Below are 19098 nucleotides of genomic sequence, written 5' to 3' on the forward strand. Positions count from 1 at the left end.
CAAGGGCCCCAACAGGGAAAATAGCCCAGTGAGGAAAGGAAACAAGGAAAAATAGAATATTTTAAGAACAGTAATATTAAAATAAATATTTCCGATATAAACTATAAATACTTTATCAAAACAAAAAGAGGAAGAGAAATTAGATAGAATATTGTGCCCGAGTGTAACCACAAGCAAGAGAACTCTAACCCAAGACAGTGGAAGACCATGGTACAGAGGCTATGGCACTACCCAAGACTAGAGAACAATGGTTTGATTTGGGAGTGTCCTTCTCCTAGAAGAACTGCTTACCATAGCTAAAGAGTCTCTTCTACCCTTACCAAGAGGAAAATAGCCACTGAACAATTACAGTGCAGTAGATAACCCGTTGGGCGTAGAAGAATTGTTTGGTAATCTCAGTGTTGTCAGGTGTATAAGGAGAGAGGAGAATCTGAAAAGAATATGCCAGACTATTCGGTGTATGTGTAGGCAAAGGGAAAGAACCGTAACCAGAGAAAAGGATCCAATGTAGTACTGTCTGGCCAGTCAAACGATCCCATAACTTTCTAGCGGTAGTTATTAGCTCTTCCTAGTGGAAAGTTACCGGAGGTGGTTCAACAACAAAGTAGTAAGAGGATCATAGCTTCGTATTCAAGTATAAATGTAAAGTTAGGGAATTTTTGTAACCACATAATACACGAGTGATATTAATCGTAACATAATAATAATGGTACAGGGAACCCTATGCGGAAATTCTATGGAGAGCGTAATAAATTACAAGAGATATTTTTTTTTTATTTTACTATAGATATCCTTTTAGAAACCCACCATAGATTATTTTGATAGGATTTACAATTGACTTAGCACGAAACAGTGTGATTTCCATCTACAGCTCTTGATAATTCATTTGAAATTTTGAGTTTGTGGGCGAATCTAGGCATATTAATGATCGGTGGAAAGCTCTCTTCCGTAGTCCGTCGTTGTTTGTTTACATCCGAGTTTGACCGTCAGGTGCAACAGGTAGTTGAAGATTGTAATCGTCTTTGGAGAAAACTGTCATAATTATTTCTAATCACATTTTGGACTTTGGTAACGTAAGTGAACAAGTTGTTTTGTATGATTCTTAGCACTTTAAGAAAAGTAGAAGGTATAAGTTAAGTTAGGCAAAAGACAAGTTCATTTTCTAGTGTAGAAGAGCTCATCCTCCCTGGTAACTTCAACGGGATGGTGGTGTTCGTCGTCTGCCGTACGAAAAGAATGTTACCTAGACAAATCATAATCAACAAGGGAGCCTATGCTTATGGGTGCCTCTGGTTTAGATATACATCAAGAGAATTCGGTAAATTCTGAAAGGTACTTATAGACTGGCTACTTATCACTTGAAGGGGGTAAATCGTTCCAGTCATCTACAACACGCATGTCAAAAGTTCTCCCTCATAGTATGAAGTGGACATTGCTTATGTATCATCAAGTGATGACCTCTAAAATTGTAACCCTCCTCTCACTTTCTAAGCGTAAGAATTTAGAACGATCCAAATCGTCCAGACCATACATAATTTTGTATACCTCAATTAGGTCACTTCATTTCCTTCTCTCTTTAAGTGTTGTCAAACCTAATTCAATAAGTTGCTGCTCCTACATTAAACCTCTCTGCTCTGACACAATTCCGAAGGCTCTTCTTTGTACTCTTTCCAGTAATTTGATATCCTTCCTAAATTGTAGGGACCAAGATTGGACTGTATATTCCAAGTGTGACCCAACCAAACTAGGGTATATCCTTAAGAAAGTAGTTTTATTCATAAATGTGAAAGTTTGTTTGATTCTTCCCAACATTGTATTAGCTCTGGCAGCAACTACCCCAACATTACAGGTTGGTTTCAAAGTTGGTGTGACGAAAACACCTCGATTTTTAATAAATGAATAATTACCCTAGACTAGTTTCATTTGATAACATGATATGGAATGCTAGTTAACCTCTACTATTAGCCTATTCTAGCCCTCGGTAGATTAGACACAAGCAATCTAAGACCTATGTCTCTTTATTAGTAATTTTTTATTATTATTATTATTATTATTTGCCAAGCCACAACCCTAGTGTGAAAAACAGGATGCAATAAACCTGAAAGCTCCAACAGGGAAAATAGCCCAGTGAGGAAAGGAAATGAGGAAACAACAAGAGAAGTAATTAACAATTAAAATATATCTTAAGAACAGTAACAACATTAAAATAAATCTTAAATATATAAACTATAAAAACTTTATAAAAAACAAGAGGAAGAGAAATAAGATAGAATAGTGTGCCCGAGTGTACCCTCAAGCAAGAGAACTCTATCCCAAGATAGTGAAAGACCATGGTACAGAGGCTATGGCACTACCCAAGAGGGGGGAACAATGGTTTGAATTGGGAGTGTTCTTCTCCTAGAAGAGCTGCTTACCATAGCTAAAGAGTCTGTTCTACCCTTACCAAGAGGAAAATAGCCACTGAACAATTTCATTGTAGTAGTTAACCCCTTGGGTGAAGAAGAATTGTTTGGTAATCTCAGTATTGTCAGGTGTATGAGGGCAGGACAATATGCAAAGAATAAGCCAGACTATTCTGTGTATGTGTTGGCAGAAGGAAAATGAGCTATAACCAGGGAGAAGGATCTAATGTAGTACTGTTGGGCCAGTCAAAGGACCCAATAACTCTCTAGCGGCAGTATTGAGTAGAGTAATCTAAGCTACACTGATATTTACTTCAAATTGATTGGGCTAATGTAGACTTCCTGACTGGATTTAAGCTAAGTGTCAATTGCAAAGCCAAGCATAACTTACTGAGAATTTGAAATATGCTAGACAGGTTACTTTACTGTTGAACAGATATTGGTATCAGATAACTTGGATTTGGACTTAGTTCATATATCCAAAGCCTATTGTAGACCAGTATCTTCAATATTTAACAAGAATCGAGGACCAAAATTATTACCTAGGTTGAATGCATTTTCAAATTTGCTTTAGGTTGGCAAAATTTTAAAGATTCTTAGAAATCATGGTTTTATATCCTTGCCAAACTAGTTATTCCTATTTTAAAAAGTAGACGATGCCTAGTAGTTTATATGAGCCGTGTTTTATGAGTTTACATGTGAAACAAACAACTTTATATTTTGAAAATGTTTGTTGACGTCAAAATAGCACTGAGGATTAATGAAAGAACGGTAAATTTTAGCTGAATGTGTTTTGCATTGAAGCACAGTACAGTATCAGGATTCAAGGAGTGATACCATAGATTACTATTTATATCAAGAAACTAAAAAAGTCCTTAACATCCTTTGTTCTCAGTTTTTGTTATTTTGGCTGTGAAGTTTTCAGGTAGTGGAGGTATTAACCGTACTCAGATGCCACGTCTTTGGGTGTGGTTGGTCATACAGTACATAGGTGGAGCCATTGTGGAGGAATGGACCAATTGTCAAAGATATATGTTACTTTGATTTATAGCTAAATACATGGCTCATATATTTTTCCAAATTAGTATCTTGTGTGTTAGCCATTTCTGGCCTGGAACAAAGCCACCTGTTTTTCAGTTTAAACCCCCCCCCCCCTGCCTGTAATCACCAAATCATCTGCATAACATATAGCAACTCCTAAAAGTCTTCCTTTCTGAACTCTTCACTTAACACCTCCATGACCACCACAAGTAAAAATATGCTTAAGGCTGATCCCTGGTGTAATCCACCACTATCTTCAAGGGTATCTCTTTCCCAAACAGCTGTTATTACTCTTCTTTTTTCTTTGTACATCATCTCTACCATTCTAACCATCATCTCCAGGACTTTCCTCTTCCTCACGCATCAAAACATCACTTGTTCCAACATAAATACAAAAATCATCCTCTACTCATAGGAGATAGATAACAGCAAAGGCTGGAATAGGGCAGTTGAAACTTTAAACAAGGTGTAACAACCGAGAAGATTTGAAGTCTGCCCTTGAGTGTAAAGGTTTCTCAAGAATGGCAGATGCAAGGAACAGTGACAGAGCCTTAGAGACTGATCATATATACCTGCCAGTATGGAGCCAGCAATTGACCCACCCATGTAGCTCACTGTAACCTCATTTGGATTACAGCCGTTTGAGAATGAACTTGTTCTCTATCTGTCTGCAATTATTTGGCTGGTTCTTTGTTTTAACTTTGATTTGTTCCAACACAAATACTTACCTCGAACTACTTTCTTAAGAGTTACCTGTAATCTCTTCTCTACCGACCAGAGTTTTGTGTAGTATACCCTATACCCGTTTTCTATGGAGGGCTAACCCGGGAGTGAGAGAACGTGCCCCGAGGGTAGCCTTTGAGCTAGGTCGAGGTCCGCTTGGGTCCCGTGAGTCAGTAAGTTCTCTGGTCGCGACGTGATACCATACTCTCACGTCGCTCTCGTCTCTCTCGACCCTTTGTGTCCGCCTCGTGTGTCCCGCGTGGTTACCGCGTGGTATCTTTGTGCTTATCCCTTGTGTTCTTGCGTGTTCACTATCCTTCCTTGTGCTTCCCAAGTGTACCCCTTTGATTCCCTTCGTTCCTGTGCCTTGTGGTTGTGTGCTATGGAGCAGATCCGCCGTTGTCCTGGGACTAGAGCCGGAAAGTCGTGTGGAGCGTTCCTCTCCAAGCCCGAAGTAGACCCTCACTCCCTTTGCTCTTCCTGTAGGGGCAGGATGTGCTCGCCATCTGATACGTGCATTGAGTGTGTTAGTTGGAGTGAGATACAGTGGGTGCGTTACGGCACTAAGAAGAAGTCGTCGAAACGTTCGCCCAGGAAATCTAGCATCTCTTCGCCGCTACCGTCGCCCAGTGGACGGTCCGACGGGGCTTCTGTCTCGACTTCCCCTACCCAGAGTAGGGGACGAGGTAAGTCCGTTGCGGGGAAAGAGCCGAGGGTTCTTCCCCAGGAGTCTAATGTGTGTGAAGTGGGGGTTGCTGGGACTTCTCAGGCTAGTGGGGGGCCTGGTAGTGCTGTGTCGGGGGGTTCTGGAGACTCGGCCCTTGTGCTTGGGGGGCACATTTCCTCCGACGACCCCTTGTGGTGTAGTAATGTTGTTCCTGTTTCTTCGCCTGCTTCGTGGGCCTGTGTTTCAGGTTCTTCGGCAGCTGGCGACGCCCAGGGTAAGTTAGACTCCACGGTAAGTGAGTCCTTCGGGTGGAAGCTCCCTAAAACGCCAGGTAGGTCCCCAATGCGGATGGAAGAGGGCCTGGATACCTGGTTCCTTAGTGTAGGGCGTCAACCCTCTTTTCCAGCTCCTCTGACGGCGGTTCCAGAAACCTTCCTACAACCCTCTACCTCTGGTACGCAGCAAGTCGCGAAGCCCTCCGTAGCCCCCGCTTCTGCCCGTCGTGCGGGTGGTACAGTTTCGTCGGGCTCTTCGGATGGTGGGGCTTCTTTCTCTTCAGAAGAAGAAACCAGGAGGAGACATCGGCGCCGGAGGGAGCGGTCCAGGAGCAGGCATTCTCGCTCAAAATCCCGTTCGAGGTTCAGCAGGAGACGGTCCCGCTCTCCACGGAGGAAATACAGGAGGAGTAGGTCCCCCGATGGTGATTGGGTCTTCGTTCCCCGTAAGTCTGAATTGCAGCGTTCCCCGGACCGGCAATCCAGGGATTTCTCGCCACGAAGGCCATCCTCCAGACGAAGATATGACCCTCGCAGGGAGAAATGCGAGAAGGCCGCTTCAGGCAGGCGTAAGGCCGCGAAGCTTCCGGTTCACCCCGCCCAGCGGGGGGAACCGTGCTTCCTTACGGGCAGCCTGGCCGAATCAGCACAGCTGGTTCGGCCCTCGGACTTTAAGGAACGGTTCCCTCCGTCGGGTCAGCCCACGGGATCCGCGTCCTCGTCCCCCAGAGAGAATACACGAACGGTAGTCCTCGCCGGCACGGCGATGCCAGTTCTGACCCCCGAATCTGGTGCAGAGGTTTCCGCCGGGGAAGACCGGTACCACCGCAGGGGAGTGCCTGTTGTTCCAGAACCGAAGCGCCCGATGGGAGTGCCCGGTGACCCGGCTCCTCGGGATCAGGCCGAAGGTTCTGCTGACGGTAAAGAAGGTTCCCCGACCGAGGACTCGGCCTATCGGAAGGTTATAGGCCTGATTCGAAGGCATCATAGAATTGAAGAACCGGTTACAACCGATGAGGACTACTGGAAGTCCAGCCTGACCCGCTTGATGCAGGCACCCGTCCAACAGAAAACCTCCCTGGCCCTACCTGTGGCCCAAGATCTCTTCCTGGGACGGGCTCATGTCGATAGAGTTGTGGCAGGCAATGCCGAAGCTCCCAAAACGCAGAGCTCTTCGAAGTTGCTCCAAGGGCTCAAGACACAGAGTAGGGTTTATGTGCCAGAGGGACAACGACCGGGAGCCTGCAAGGTGGAGCCTGCCCTCGACATTCTGGGACAGGGTGCCACGGAGGACAGAGCCTCTTCAGCCCCGATTTGTTTTTCGCAGTCGGAGGCTGCGATGATGGAGGAGATGTCGAAAGACTTAGTTCACGTCTCCTCTTGGTTGGACTGGTGGGCTTCCACACTGGTAGGTGTTCAAGCCACATATGACTTGACGGACCCGGAACAGCAAAGCCTCCTGAGGGAGCTTATCATCTCCGGGGGCAAGACCCTGAAGTTCCTCACGTATCAGTCCCTTGCCCTGTCAGCGAATTGGGTTCTTCGCAAAAGGGACACTATTCTGGCGAAGCTTTCCCGGAAGGTCCCAGACAGGGAGGCGAGGGCCATGAGAAGCCTTCCTGTGTGGGGTGACTCCTTGTTCCCCTTGAAAGAGCTAGAGGAGATCATGGAAAAGGTGGCTAAAAGAAAAGAAGTGAACGCTCCCAGGCCTCAACCGGTAAGGAGGCCCCCCTACAAGAGGTCAGCCTCAGACGGTCCCTCTACTTCTCAGGCCCCGCCCAACCTGACAAGGAGAGAAGCCCCTTCTTCCTCGTGGGCTTCAGCGCCTCAGCCCCCCCCGTAGAGGAGCTCCAGCAGCGTCGGCCTCGTTTAGAACAGGGTATTCTGCCTCCAGGAGAGGACGTTCAGGCCGCTCCTCCAGGAGGAGGTAGAGTGGGAGGCCCCCTACTCCTGCCCAAGCCTCAGGTTAGGGGATGCCTCAGACTACATTGGCAAGCATGGAAGGCTCACGGAGCAGAGCCCTGGACACTATCCGTACTGAAGGAGGGGTACAGGCTACCGTTCTTGACGGAACCCCCGCCTTTAATTCCGGCCAGCCTGTCGGAGTGGCTGGCACCCAAGGACCCGTTGAAGAGGGCGGCTCTTCAAGAAGAGGTGTCCACGATGTTGGAAAAGGGCGCCATGGAGGAGATCCTTCACCCAGGGCCAGGTTTCTACAGCCGCCTGTTCCTGGTATAAAAGGCGACGGGGGGGGGGGGGGGGGGGGTGGAGACCGGTGATAGACCTGTCAGCTCTCAACAAGTTTGTGCGAAAGACAGATTTCAAAATGGACACTCCGAAGTCGGTCTTGCTGTCTTTGAGGGAGAAAGACTACATGATGACCATAGACCTCAAGGATGCATACTTCCAAATCCCGGTCCATCCCTCAAGTCGGAAGTTTCTCCGGGTGAAATGGGGTACCCAGATCCTGCAATTCAAGACCCTCTGCTTCGGGTTGTCGACTGCTCCCCAGGTATTCACGAGAGTCTTCACGACAGTCTCGGTGTGGGCTCACGAGCGGGGCATTCGCCTCATCCGGTACCTGGACGATTGGTTGCTTCTTTCCTCCTCGGAGGACGTCTTTAGGGAGCAGGGTATAAAACTTCTCCAGTTTTGCAAGGGTCTGGGTATCATGATCAACCCAGAAAAATCGAACCTATCTCCCTCCACCAGAATGACCTATTTGGGGATGACACTGGATTCCCTACTAGTGAAAGCTTTTCCGTCAGAGGAGCGGGTAAGCAATCTTATGAAGATCCTTCTTCCTTTCCTGTCGGGGCAACCCAGGAGGGCGAAGGACTGGCAAAGGCTAATAGGTCATCTGGTGTCGTTGGAGAAACTGGTTCCCCAGGGGAGACTCGGACTCAGGGCCGTCCAATGGAACCTGAAGAACTTCTGGAACCAACTGGACTCGCCCCAGAAATTAATTCCAGTCCTGCCAAACACAATACCCTCCCTGGAATGGTGGCATTGCCGGTCGAACTCGCTCAAGGGGATGCCCTTCGCGACCGAACCTCCCGAGTTGCTCCTATTCACAGATGCCTCCAACCAGGGATGGGGAGCTCATCTCCTCAACGGGACGGCGAGAGGAACCTGGATGGACGGGGAGAAAGGCCTACACATCAATGTCCTAGAGTTGAAGGCAGTCCAGAAAGCTTGCCTGCACTTCATCGATCTACTAAGAGGAAACACTGTGGCGTTGATGTGCGACAACGCCACAGTGGTAGCGTACATAAAGAAGCAGGAAGGCTTAAAATCAAGGGAGTTGTGCGATCTCGCCCTAGAGATCCTAGATTGGGCGGAAGCGAACCAGATAGTGTTATTGGCAAGGTTCATCCCCGGGAAAAAGAACGTCCTAGCCGACGGTCTCAGCAGGATGGGTCAGATAGTAGGAACAGAATGGTCCCTCCTCCCAGAAGTAGCCAGGCTCATCATTCAACGGTGGGGTTCCCCGGTGATGGACCTCTTTGCAACCAAGCTGAACGCACAACTCCCCGTGTATTGTTCTCCTGTCCCAGACCCAAAGGCAGCCTTGGAGGATGCCTTTCAGCACAAGTGGGACAACCTAGACGTGTACGCTTTTCCCCCCTTCATGTTGATCAGGCAAGTGCTCAACAGAGTAAGGGCTGCCTGGAACTTAAGGATGACTTTGGTAGCGCCCTGGTGGCCGGAGAGAGAGTGGTTCGCAGACCTAAAAGACCTGACGAGCCATCCTCCGTGGCCACTCCCCGACAGGTCAGATCTTCTACAACAGCCACACTTTCTCAGGTTCCACGACAACCCACAGTCTCTACGCCTTCACGCCTGGAGACTATCGAGCGCCTCCTGAAGAAGGAAGGATATTCGTCAGGAATGGCTAAAAGGATGTCGCGATACCTGAGAAGGTCGTCGGCAGCGGTCTACCAAGCGAAGTGGGCCTCTTTCACGAAGTGGTGCGCTTCGAAGCCCATAAAACCCCTCAAAGCCTCGGTCCCAGATATCGCAGACTTTCTAGTATATCTCAGGGACGAGATAGGGATGTCAATCCCAGCTATAAAAGGAGTACGAGCAGCCTTGCAGCCTTGGGTCAAGTCTTCCTTCTGAAGGGCATCGACCTGGGCTCCTCTAGACACATCTCTATGCTTGTCAGGAGTTTTGAACAGTCCTGCCCCCCTCAAACTGTTAGGGTGCCTCAGTGGGACTTAGCTAGGGTCGTGAAGATGTTAAGTAGCCCCCCGTTCGAACCAATGAAGGATATTGTAGACAGGGATCTCACTCACAAGACAGTCTTTTTGTTGGCCTTGGCCTCTGCGAAAAGGGTAGGTGAGATCCATGGGCTGTCTTATGACGTCTCTCATTCGAAGTGGTGGAAAGAGATCTCTTTCAAGTTCGTCCCTTCGTTCGTGGCGAAAACCCAGAACCCAGCAGTCTGGGATCCTAAATTCGAGGGGTTCTCTTTGCCAGCTATTCCTAGGACTGGGAATCCTGAGGATTTGAGGTTATGCCCTGTCCGTGCCATTAGAAAATACCTTGAGAGGACTGCACATCTCCGGCCAGGCATCAAGAGCCTTTTCGTCTCCACAGGTGTTACAAAGAAGCAGGTATCGATGAATACCATATCCTTTTGGTTGAGACAAGTTATTGCCAGGGCCTACAAGGAGGAGGGACTAGCCTTGCCAGGTACTCCCAAGCCCCATGACATCAGAGGTCTGAGCACTTCCTTAGCCTTTGAGAAGAACATGGCAGTGGGCCAGATCCTTCGAGCGGGCACCTGGTCGAACCAGTCGACCTTTACTGCCCATTACCTCAAGGATTACTCAAGAAGGTCCTTAGACGGGTTCTCCATTGGGACAGTCATCTCCGCGCTCCAAGTGATTTAACGGTGAAGCCCCAGGCACAATCGTGGATAGCAAAACCAGGAGACACAGGTTCGTTCCTTTTCACCCTAATCCCCGTTTCCTATCCTTATCGGAGATAACCACACTTATGTAACCATTGAAGAACACGTCTCTGCAACTTTGTTACTGGACTCAGCATCAGAAGAATTTTTCAAAGGGTGAGTACTTAGACACTAACGTGAGCTCTTTGTGTAGTTTACCCTACCGTCCGTTTTCCCAGTTTTTTTTTTTTTTTTTTTTTTTAGAACCTAGTTCATATCTAGGCTTCTTGCCGTCCGCTTGCTGGGTCTGAAGGTCAGGAAGTCACTCCCACCTCCTAAAGTGTAAGTCTCCTAAGAAAGTAGTTCGAGGTAAGTATTTGTGTTGGAACAAATAAAAAATTTTAAGTAATTTTTATTTTTCCTAACATACTTACCGAGAACTACTTTCGGGTAATGGCCCTCCCTACCTTCCCCGAGTGCCTTTCTGCCCTTGCAGGGACTTTTTGCAACATCCGAGGAACTTACCGACTCACGGGACCCAAGCGGACCTCGACCTAGCTCAAAGGCTACCCTCGGGGCACGTTCTCTCACTCCCGGGTTAGCCCTCCATAGAAAACGGGTATAGGGTATACTACACAAAACTCTGGTCGGTAGAGAGGAGATTACAGGTAACTTCTAAGAAAGTAGTTCTCGGTAAGTATGTTAGGAAAAATAAAAATTACTTAAAATTTTTGATATTAACATTAAGTATTTTTATTTTATTGCAGCTTGCTTGTGAGCATGTATATCATCATGCGGACATGTCCAGGTGTGCCGACTAAGGCTTGTGGCACATATATGAGCAGTTTTGAGATTAATCTTTACAGGTTGTGTTTGGCAGGAGGAAGAAGAAGTCCAAAAAGAAATCTTTGCCTTTGGAGTCTTCCTCGAAGTCTAAGAAATCTCAACCAGCTTGTTCTTCTCCTGGGACTCTTCCCTAATGGCCATTTAACACTTGGTCAGGCCCAGGGGCTGGGAGACCCGTATTTCCTGTAGCAAATCGGCGGTGCATCCCTTTCAGAGAGCTGACACCCTTCACTTGCTGTGGCCTTCCCTGGGTACTGATGGCTCCCGTTGGAGGATAGACCAAACCAGTTCCTGGAAGTGAAATGTCACCCATAAGCAGATATGTCAGGGGTTCCTCCTCCTCATGGGCTTCCCTTGCTGCAGCTAACGCCTCTGTAGATCTCTCTGTAAGGCTTGCCCCTTCGAAGTCTCTCCCCCGCAACAGGTTGCCTTCAGTTGCCGCTCGTCTTCCATTAAGGTCATCATCAAGGGAACCCTGCAGTTCTTCTTCAGATCCTGCCCTTCGCGCAAGGCCTTGTCACTGTCACAGGCGTGATCTCTCCCTCTGGAGGGAGATCACTTCTTCTCGCAGGCCTTCTCCGGCTGTCTCTTCAGCCAGACCTTTGTTTTCAGGACTTAAAGACCTACTGCTGCCAAACCTGCACCCTCTGATGATTCTTCAGACTCTGGGTGCCTTCTTGTTGATGCTTTTTCTCGCCTTCCTCTCATGAGCCTGCCTTGTCTTCTCCATCTCGGGGATCGTCAGTCAAACGCCCTGCTACCTTGCTTCGCTCCTTGCGCAAGTGCTTCCGAACATCCCTAAAGATGTCCTCGCTGTGCCTGAAGGGTTGCTTACAAAAATCCCCTGTAGTAGTTGGGGTAGACGCTCCCCTTCAGGATTTAGCCATTCTTCACTCTTCAGGAGCTCCTCATCATCGTGATCCAGATATTCGTCTCCTGCGCAGTCCTGACATTCTTCTTTGATTTGTCGCAGGCAGCCTTCTGGACAGTCCTCGCCCTCGAGCCCCTGGTATTCTTTACCTTTACAATCGAGGCATACTTCATTTTTGTGCTGTATACATGACAGACAACCTTGTGAGCACACACTGAGCAGATCTAGAAGTTTCCTGAAGCTTAGGATGAAGGATGCCAGAGGTGTCAGGGATCCTCCTCGGAAGAGGAAGAATCAGGACAAAGTTGATGAGAATCCTTGAGAGCATGCTACAAGGAGTAACACTCCAGAGGAGGACCTCCTGAAGGGCGCCGCCTAGTCAGTAGGTCCTCTAAGTCGTTGCAGGTCTAGAAGTTCTATGAAATTCCCTGCAGGTCGGGAAGAAGGCCAGATAAAACCAGTGTCTATAAGAGACAGTGAACAGGGCTCAATGGCCAACTCTGCTGGTGTAACCTTAGGAGCAAAAATTTGTTGCCGATTGTCTGAGCACAAAGCTGCTCTTGCCTCCTTATCACACGCTCAACTATGGCGCCCCGACCATCTGGAGGTTCGTGTTGACACTGTAGGTCTTCTAGTGATTGGTAAAGCTCTGTATTATTCCTCAATCCAGAAGTGTTGTCTCAACGGTCATCAGCTACTTTTCAATTACACCTATGTTGGAGTCAGTTCGACGTTCAGGAACTCCATCCATCAGCTTTTAAATCCCCACATCTTTTTCTTTTGTCTCCATGGTGCCTCTGAGGTGAAGACTCGACAAGGCTAGAGTCACTTAGATCTCAGCAAGACACTCAAGATGCCCACTCCCTCTTTGGCTCTTAACATGTAGTCCGAGTGGCTGGCACCCTTTCATGATCACATTGCCTTACAGTCAGGTTACATGGATCAGTAAAATCCACTTTATTTTAGAGGAAGATTCTTAGGCTTCTCGTGGCAAATGTGACTATTCCCACATGCTGCAAAGTGGAGGTCTGACACCTCTTAGTTTTGCCCCAAGCTTAGACCAGGGATGCTCCTGCAGTCTCAGACATTAGTAGAGAGACATCTCACGGGTGTCTATTCAGCTTATGTCCTTTTTGGCAAGGAGAGGCAAAGTTCAGAGCCAGCCATGTAAAGGTTTTCATCAGACAAGGACCACATGCGAGGAGTTCCTGACCACGGCCGGTGAGGGGAGGCTATCACTGCCCCGGGGAACCTAGACTTCAATACGTAAGGTGACATCAGCAATTGTGCTTCCAACCTAGCCATACCAAAGTCAGAGCATTTTTCTTGGAGAAGAGAAACTATTGCCAAGGATACTTCTGGGACTCGCCGTTCCTGTTAGAAGAAACTTTTTTTGGTTATCAACATGCAAGAGCCTCAACCTCGGAGTTGCATCCTGTTTGGCGCTGGTAGTAGCGGAAGAGTCCTACCAACAGCTTCATTGCTTAAATACCCAATTTGGAGATGAAGACAAATCTCGTCCTCCTGCACACCAGATCTCGAGTGTCAGAAACCAGGATCTATCACCACACATATCCTAGTTCTCTGCGGTCTGACCTCGAACTGGCAAGAAGTAATAATTGGACTGATTCACTACTTAGCGTTCAGAGCTACGATTGATTTCTCGTAAGGATTCAGATCAAGAACATTCTAACTTAGCTGAATAGGCCCTTTCCACACTTCTAGAATCTCTGTGTGGCAGGTTTTACGGGCAGAAAAAAAGTCAGTCATCATTAACTGTCCTATTCTTGCGGAATGCAATCCATAGCTTTCTACTTAGGGTCCTGTTGTAGCTGCACAGCAAATGGAATAGCTACCCAGGCTCCTTTGAAAGGTTCATTAGCATTGGATTAATGCAAGGGTGATGTATGTGTCTGAGACAAAAGGATAGTCTGATTGGCCCCTTCTCTTACTTTCGATCTTAACCTCTTTTGGGTTACAGCTTTGAAACTGTGCTAGTTGAACTTTATTTCCGTGCAGGTATTCCCCGTTCAGCTTGCGGCTATTATGTGCTCAAGTACGGAGGAGTCTTTACCTCACACTCCTTATGAGGGGAGTGTAATTTACTAGGCATGCAACGCAATTTAGCAGATGCATAATTTTCTTTGCCAAACTACAAAGCAAAGATTTTCAGCACAAAAACAACCCTACGAGGCACAGGCCGTGATTCCCACGCTTTTTCTTCAGGTTCACTTGGTGTAAAGAACCCTGACTCTTGTAGCATCACAAATGCCCGAGTCTTGAGTTCCCAGGTAATGTTTCCAGCTAGTTGGAACGGGGACTTCCTCCCACCTACGGATGAGTCTCCTATAGTAAAGGAGGATGGTTTGTATTTGTTGGAACAAATGACAAATTTTTAAGATAATTTGTATTTTTCCTAACTATACAAACATGAGACCTTTACTTAAACTTTCCAGCCTCCAATGTAAGTCCTAGTTGCAATCCAATTTAGGTTATAGTAAGCCACAGGGGGTACAATTGTTACCTCATTTAAAGACTTAACTGCCTTATTCCAATCTTTGCTGGTATCCATTTCCTATAAGAAAGGACTCGGGTTTGTATAGTTAGGAAAAATACAAATTACAGTATCTTAAAATTTTGTCATACTAACTGGGTTTTGAAGAAGTTAGTTTTGGTTTCTCAACTCTCGAAACAAATCGGTACAGATGTATCACTGACACTATGATCCTGTTGTTTAGGGTAGCCACATCTCTCCTACTGCTTTGCAGGACTCCCTGATCCATCGCACAGTCTTTCAAGGGCTCTGGCTCTTCAAAGGTGTCTGCGACTACGCTGACACTATCAGGGTTAAGAAGTCTGTCTACAACTTTTCCAAGTCTGGTCAGGATTAGAGTTGTGGTGGCCTATTGGAAATGTCCTTGGCTGGCATTCAGCTGGACTCGGGTTTGAGACCTGTTCAAGCTTGACAGTTTCTTGTTGTGTTTGCAACTTCGGGGGTTGTTTTGGGGGAGCCTATAGGTCTACCTGCTTGGTCATCAGTAGCCATTGCGGGCCCTCCCTGGTCCTAACTTGGGCAGGGAGGAGCTTGGGCACTAATCATATGTATAACTGGTCAGTCTCTAGGGCATTGTTACTTTCCCTTGTCTCTGCCATTCATGAGCACCCTTTAAACCTGCTTAGTCTTCTCTGGATTCTGTTCATGTATAGTTATTTCAAGTCACCCAACCTGGTCAGGTCAGGAAAAGGGGAGGCCCAAAGATGGAAGGCAGATGATGATGATGTCAGCATTCGCCCTCTCCTGCTTCCACGATTAGGGAGATGCCTATCATGCTTTTGAAAAACAGAGCACAGGGTCAAGTCTTGGGTAGTAAGTGTCCATTGGCACATGTACTTGCTACTTTTTCTCGACCGCTCCTTTCCTCATCTCGTGGACAGATAGTAAGTGTTCTTGAACATTAGCTCTGCACTGACAAGGAAATTTTTCCAATTATATATTGGATAGAGGTTAAGTACCTAGTGCTTCTTTAGCCTCTGAGGGCACAAGATCTAGGAGCACTTCGGCCTCCAAAGGCGAGTCCAAACTTCAAGCTGCCATATCCTCCTCTTCATCAGGGTATCGCTCTGGTTTCATGCTCGGTCGGGCACATGAATACTCGAAGGAGGAGGAGGATTCAACTACGGTATTCAGTATAGTATTTTGAAATCCATCCTCTTGTGGAGGGAAAAGTCCTGGGATATCATAAGCCAAAGGTTCCTAATTCTGGCCATCAAAAATGGAGAATCTCTGGACGGAGTGTAGGTTTTTGAAGGTCCTTGCTCTATTTTTGTGAAAACATTGACCTCTAGGAGGCCAGCATGGCTTCTGTTGAGGGAGGGATGCTGTCATTGATTGGCACTTCATTGCCCCTTAAGATTTGAAGTCTGCCCTTGAGTGTAAAGGTTTCTTAAGAATTGCAGATGCAAGGAACAATGACAAAGCCTTAGAGAATGATCATATTTACATATGATTAGTGCCCAAGCCCCCCATGGTTGGAGCTTGCTGAGGAGGGGCTTTGGATAGGTCTTCTCGGATCTCTGATCAACAGAATCTCTACACGTCGATTGAGCTAGGTCCTGCTACTCATGATCTCAAGCCAATGAATAACTAACCCTTCTCTTCTACCCATAAATCCAACAGTGACCATAGTGAGGGTTGGGACCCTGGTGAATAGACTCGAGCGCGAGGACAGTATGTTCTCACTGCTTGATCTTGTACCATGGAATTATCTAGCCTGGTAGCTGACCAATGAAAGCATCATCTCCTCCAGAAATATTGTTCACTTACATATCCAAGAAGGGATGGGACTCGCTCCTGAGGAACCAGTCCATTTTGGTGATATGGTTCACTGAAAAAACACACCTGCATATAAACCTTCTGCAAGCTTCCCAACGGAGTTTGATTTTACATTCTGTAGTGTTGGCAAGCGACAACACTGCTGTTTGTGGTTGCATTAAATTAACAAAGTTCTCCTTATTAAATGTTTTAACAGCTATTTCTAGATATGCTGAAATCATATCCATATTAAAGAACAAATGTTTGTATAGTTATGAAAAATATGAATCACTTTTAAAAGTTGAGATGTTTTACAGAAAAAAGCAAATGTCGGAATAAAAATATGTAAAAAAAAAAATGGCTTAGTGCTTGAGTGAAGTCATGAAATTTTGAAAGAATATGATCCAGATCAAATGCATTGCTGGTCAAAAGTAGCCAAGAATTTAGGAGCTCCATACAACAGAAAGTATTGAGAAAGTTTTAGGACTAGAATGTTAAATTACTGAGAAACAAAAACTAAAGTAAGGGGCTTATATTTATTTTTGAGAAGCTTTGATTTCCTTTAGACAGGAGAGATAAAGCGAGTTAGTTTTATATTTCTGATAACTTTATTTATATTAAGAAAGATTAGAAAAATAAATTTTTACAGGGGAAGGTAGCAAATTCTTCAAAAAATAATACAGTACTGTATGTATTTAGATGAAGGAAATGTATTTCTTGAGGAACAAAAATCCTCTAAAGGAAGAGTCCCTGGGTTACATTTTGTATACATGTTGACATATTTGAAGGACTAGTTTAGAGAATTACATTTAGGATTTTGAATAGTTTGTAGTAGGCTTTGCAGGTACCGTACATCAATGTTATTTCAGGCTGATGTTTCATTTATTGCTTCACAAAAGACAGGATATTCTGTTGATGATAAAGAGTTTTGTATCATTGATAAAACTAAGGATCATTAACTTATGATATTTTAGTTTACAATAGGCAGGGAGTAATTCTTGTTCTATAATGTTTGCTTTTATTCAATTCGGTAGCAATATAAGATAAAAAAAATTTATCTTTCAGTCTCAGTATGGGTACGAGGGTTGGAGGAGGAATTCACTTCTCTGACAAATCGTTGGTTGGGGTGTCACGTCTGTTAGAGGACCTACAACATCTGTTGGAAGACAAAGACTCTGCTGACATTATATTTGTTGTTGGTCGTGAAGAAATTCACATCGCTGCACATAAACTTATATTAAAGGCTAGGTAAGTGATTTCATGTGTGTCTTTTCAATTTCATTGTTGATGCATCCAAGGAGATGGCTTTAGGAAATTATAAGCCATTGTCTCTCTAGGACTGTATTACTGTATTTTGATAATCATAAGAGGCTTGCATAAATGGTCAATAGGAAGAACAAAATTTTTATCCTGATCAGATTTTACTTTGATTTGCAATTAACAATAACATATGTCTTATCAGTAGCTCCATAATTGCAGTCCTTTATTTCCTGTGCATACTTGTGTCATTACATCCTTAGTATCTGGCTTATTTCACATTCTTTTTCAAAGTACGCATTCACCGTTGAATAATTGGTATAGTATATTAATTTCACACTTAGAATAATATACCTAACATATCTGGCAGTGTAGGAACATTTGATTTCTGAGAATCATTGAACAGCTATGGAGCCTGTAACATCTTTACAACACTGAACTGTTTTGAAACCCTAGAAAAACATGATATATTAAGGCAAGGTGATTCATTGGAGGTTGGCGCATTGCTCAGAGTATCTCGACTCTTCCACCCATGTTAAGGGGATTTCAGGCTTTGCAGATATGTGTAGTAGCATAAGTTTTATCCAGACTGCCAGCTCTAGACACAGAATGGACCTTAGATCAGAGCTCTTTCCAAAAGATCCTGGAGTTGGTTCTGGATCTCCATGTAGACCTGTTTGTAATGAAAGGCAACCACTAGCTTCTACTACACGTAACTCCATATGTGGATTCTCGGGCGATGGCAAGAGATGCCTTGAATCTGGACTGGAACAGTTAGTCATCGATTTGTGTTCCCTCCAACGAGTCTGATTTCGAAGGCTTTGAATATCCTTCAGGACTTTTCAGGGACAGCCTTGCTACTAGCTCTACGTGGTCTTCAGGTGCTCATTCTCATCTTAATTTGTTGGACAGGAACTTGCAGTCTATTAAATTTCTTATTCCTGATCTAGATATTAATCTCTGGCACCGTCGTTCAATTAGTTAGTCATGTATGTTGCATAATATTTTTCATAATTCTGACTATCCTTTACATACAGATCTTCCTGGATAGTTCCATCCTCTTCGTAATACTAGATATGCAGTTAATTCTAATAGTCAGGCCCTCTCCATCATAAGGCTCAATACTACACAATATTCTAGAAGTTTTATTCCACCCGTGACAAAATTGTGGAATGATCTTCCTTATAGGGTGGTTAAATTGGTAGAACTTCAAAAGTTGAAACTTGCGGTAAATATTCTTATGTTGAACAGGCTGACATAAGTCTTTTTATAGTTTACACATGAAATATCTGTTTTAGTGTTGTTACGGTTCTTGAAATATTTTATTTTAATTATTATGTTCATTATTTTGCATATTTTTTATTTATCTCTTTATTTCCTTTCCTCACTGGGCTATTTTAACCTGTTGGAGCCCTTGGACCCATAGCATACTGCTTCTCCAACAAGTGTTGCAGTTGTTCTGTAACTGACATACAAACCACGCTATTTAATAGGTGTTATTACTTTCGGCGTAGCTGAAATGACGAGCCATTGGAATTTTAACAAGAGTTTACTACCCCACCGCTAGTTAGCGGGGAGTAGGGGAGGGTAGCTTGCTACCCCCCCTCACACACCTGTGCTTGAGCTCACTTTGCTCTCGGCTCGGGTGGTAGTCAGACGTGTCTGCTCTCACCCTTGCCTCTCTGACAGCCATTAATGTCTTTTTGCTTTCTCCTACAGTTTTGAGTGTGAAGTTTGTCTCTGCGAATATGCGCACCTGTTCTGGATTACCCGACCGCCCTTGTGGAACATTCATGTCGGCGGTCAA

At 45.4% G+C, this 19098-nt stretch overlaps 1 protein-coding gene across 1 annotated transcript in view; it reads left to right on the forward strand.

Moving 5' to 3' along the window:
* Positions 1–973: 973 nt before the first annotated feature.
* LOC137630232 (BTB/POZ domain-containing protein 9) overlaps positions 974–19098 on the forward strand; it is a 155385-nt gene continuing 137260 nt past the window's right edge. Inside the window, exons 1-2 of the mRNA XM_068361690.1 lie at positions 974–1073; positions 17100–17282. Of these exons, the coding sequence (XP_068217791.1) occupies positions 17107–17282 (176 nt within the window). The 5' untranslated portion in view covers positions 974–1073; positions 17100–17106. The remainder of the gene's footprint in view (positions 1074–17099; positions 17283–19098) is intronic.

The sequence above is a fragment of the Palaemon carinicauda genome, chromosome 38 (genome assembly GCF_036898095.1).
Source record: "Palaemon carinicauda isolate YSFRI2023 chromosome 38, ASM3689809v2, whole genome shotgun sequence".
Lineage (NCBI taxonomy): Eukaryota > Metazoa > Arthropoda > Malacostraca > Decapoda > Palaemonidae > Palaemon > Palaemon carinicauda.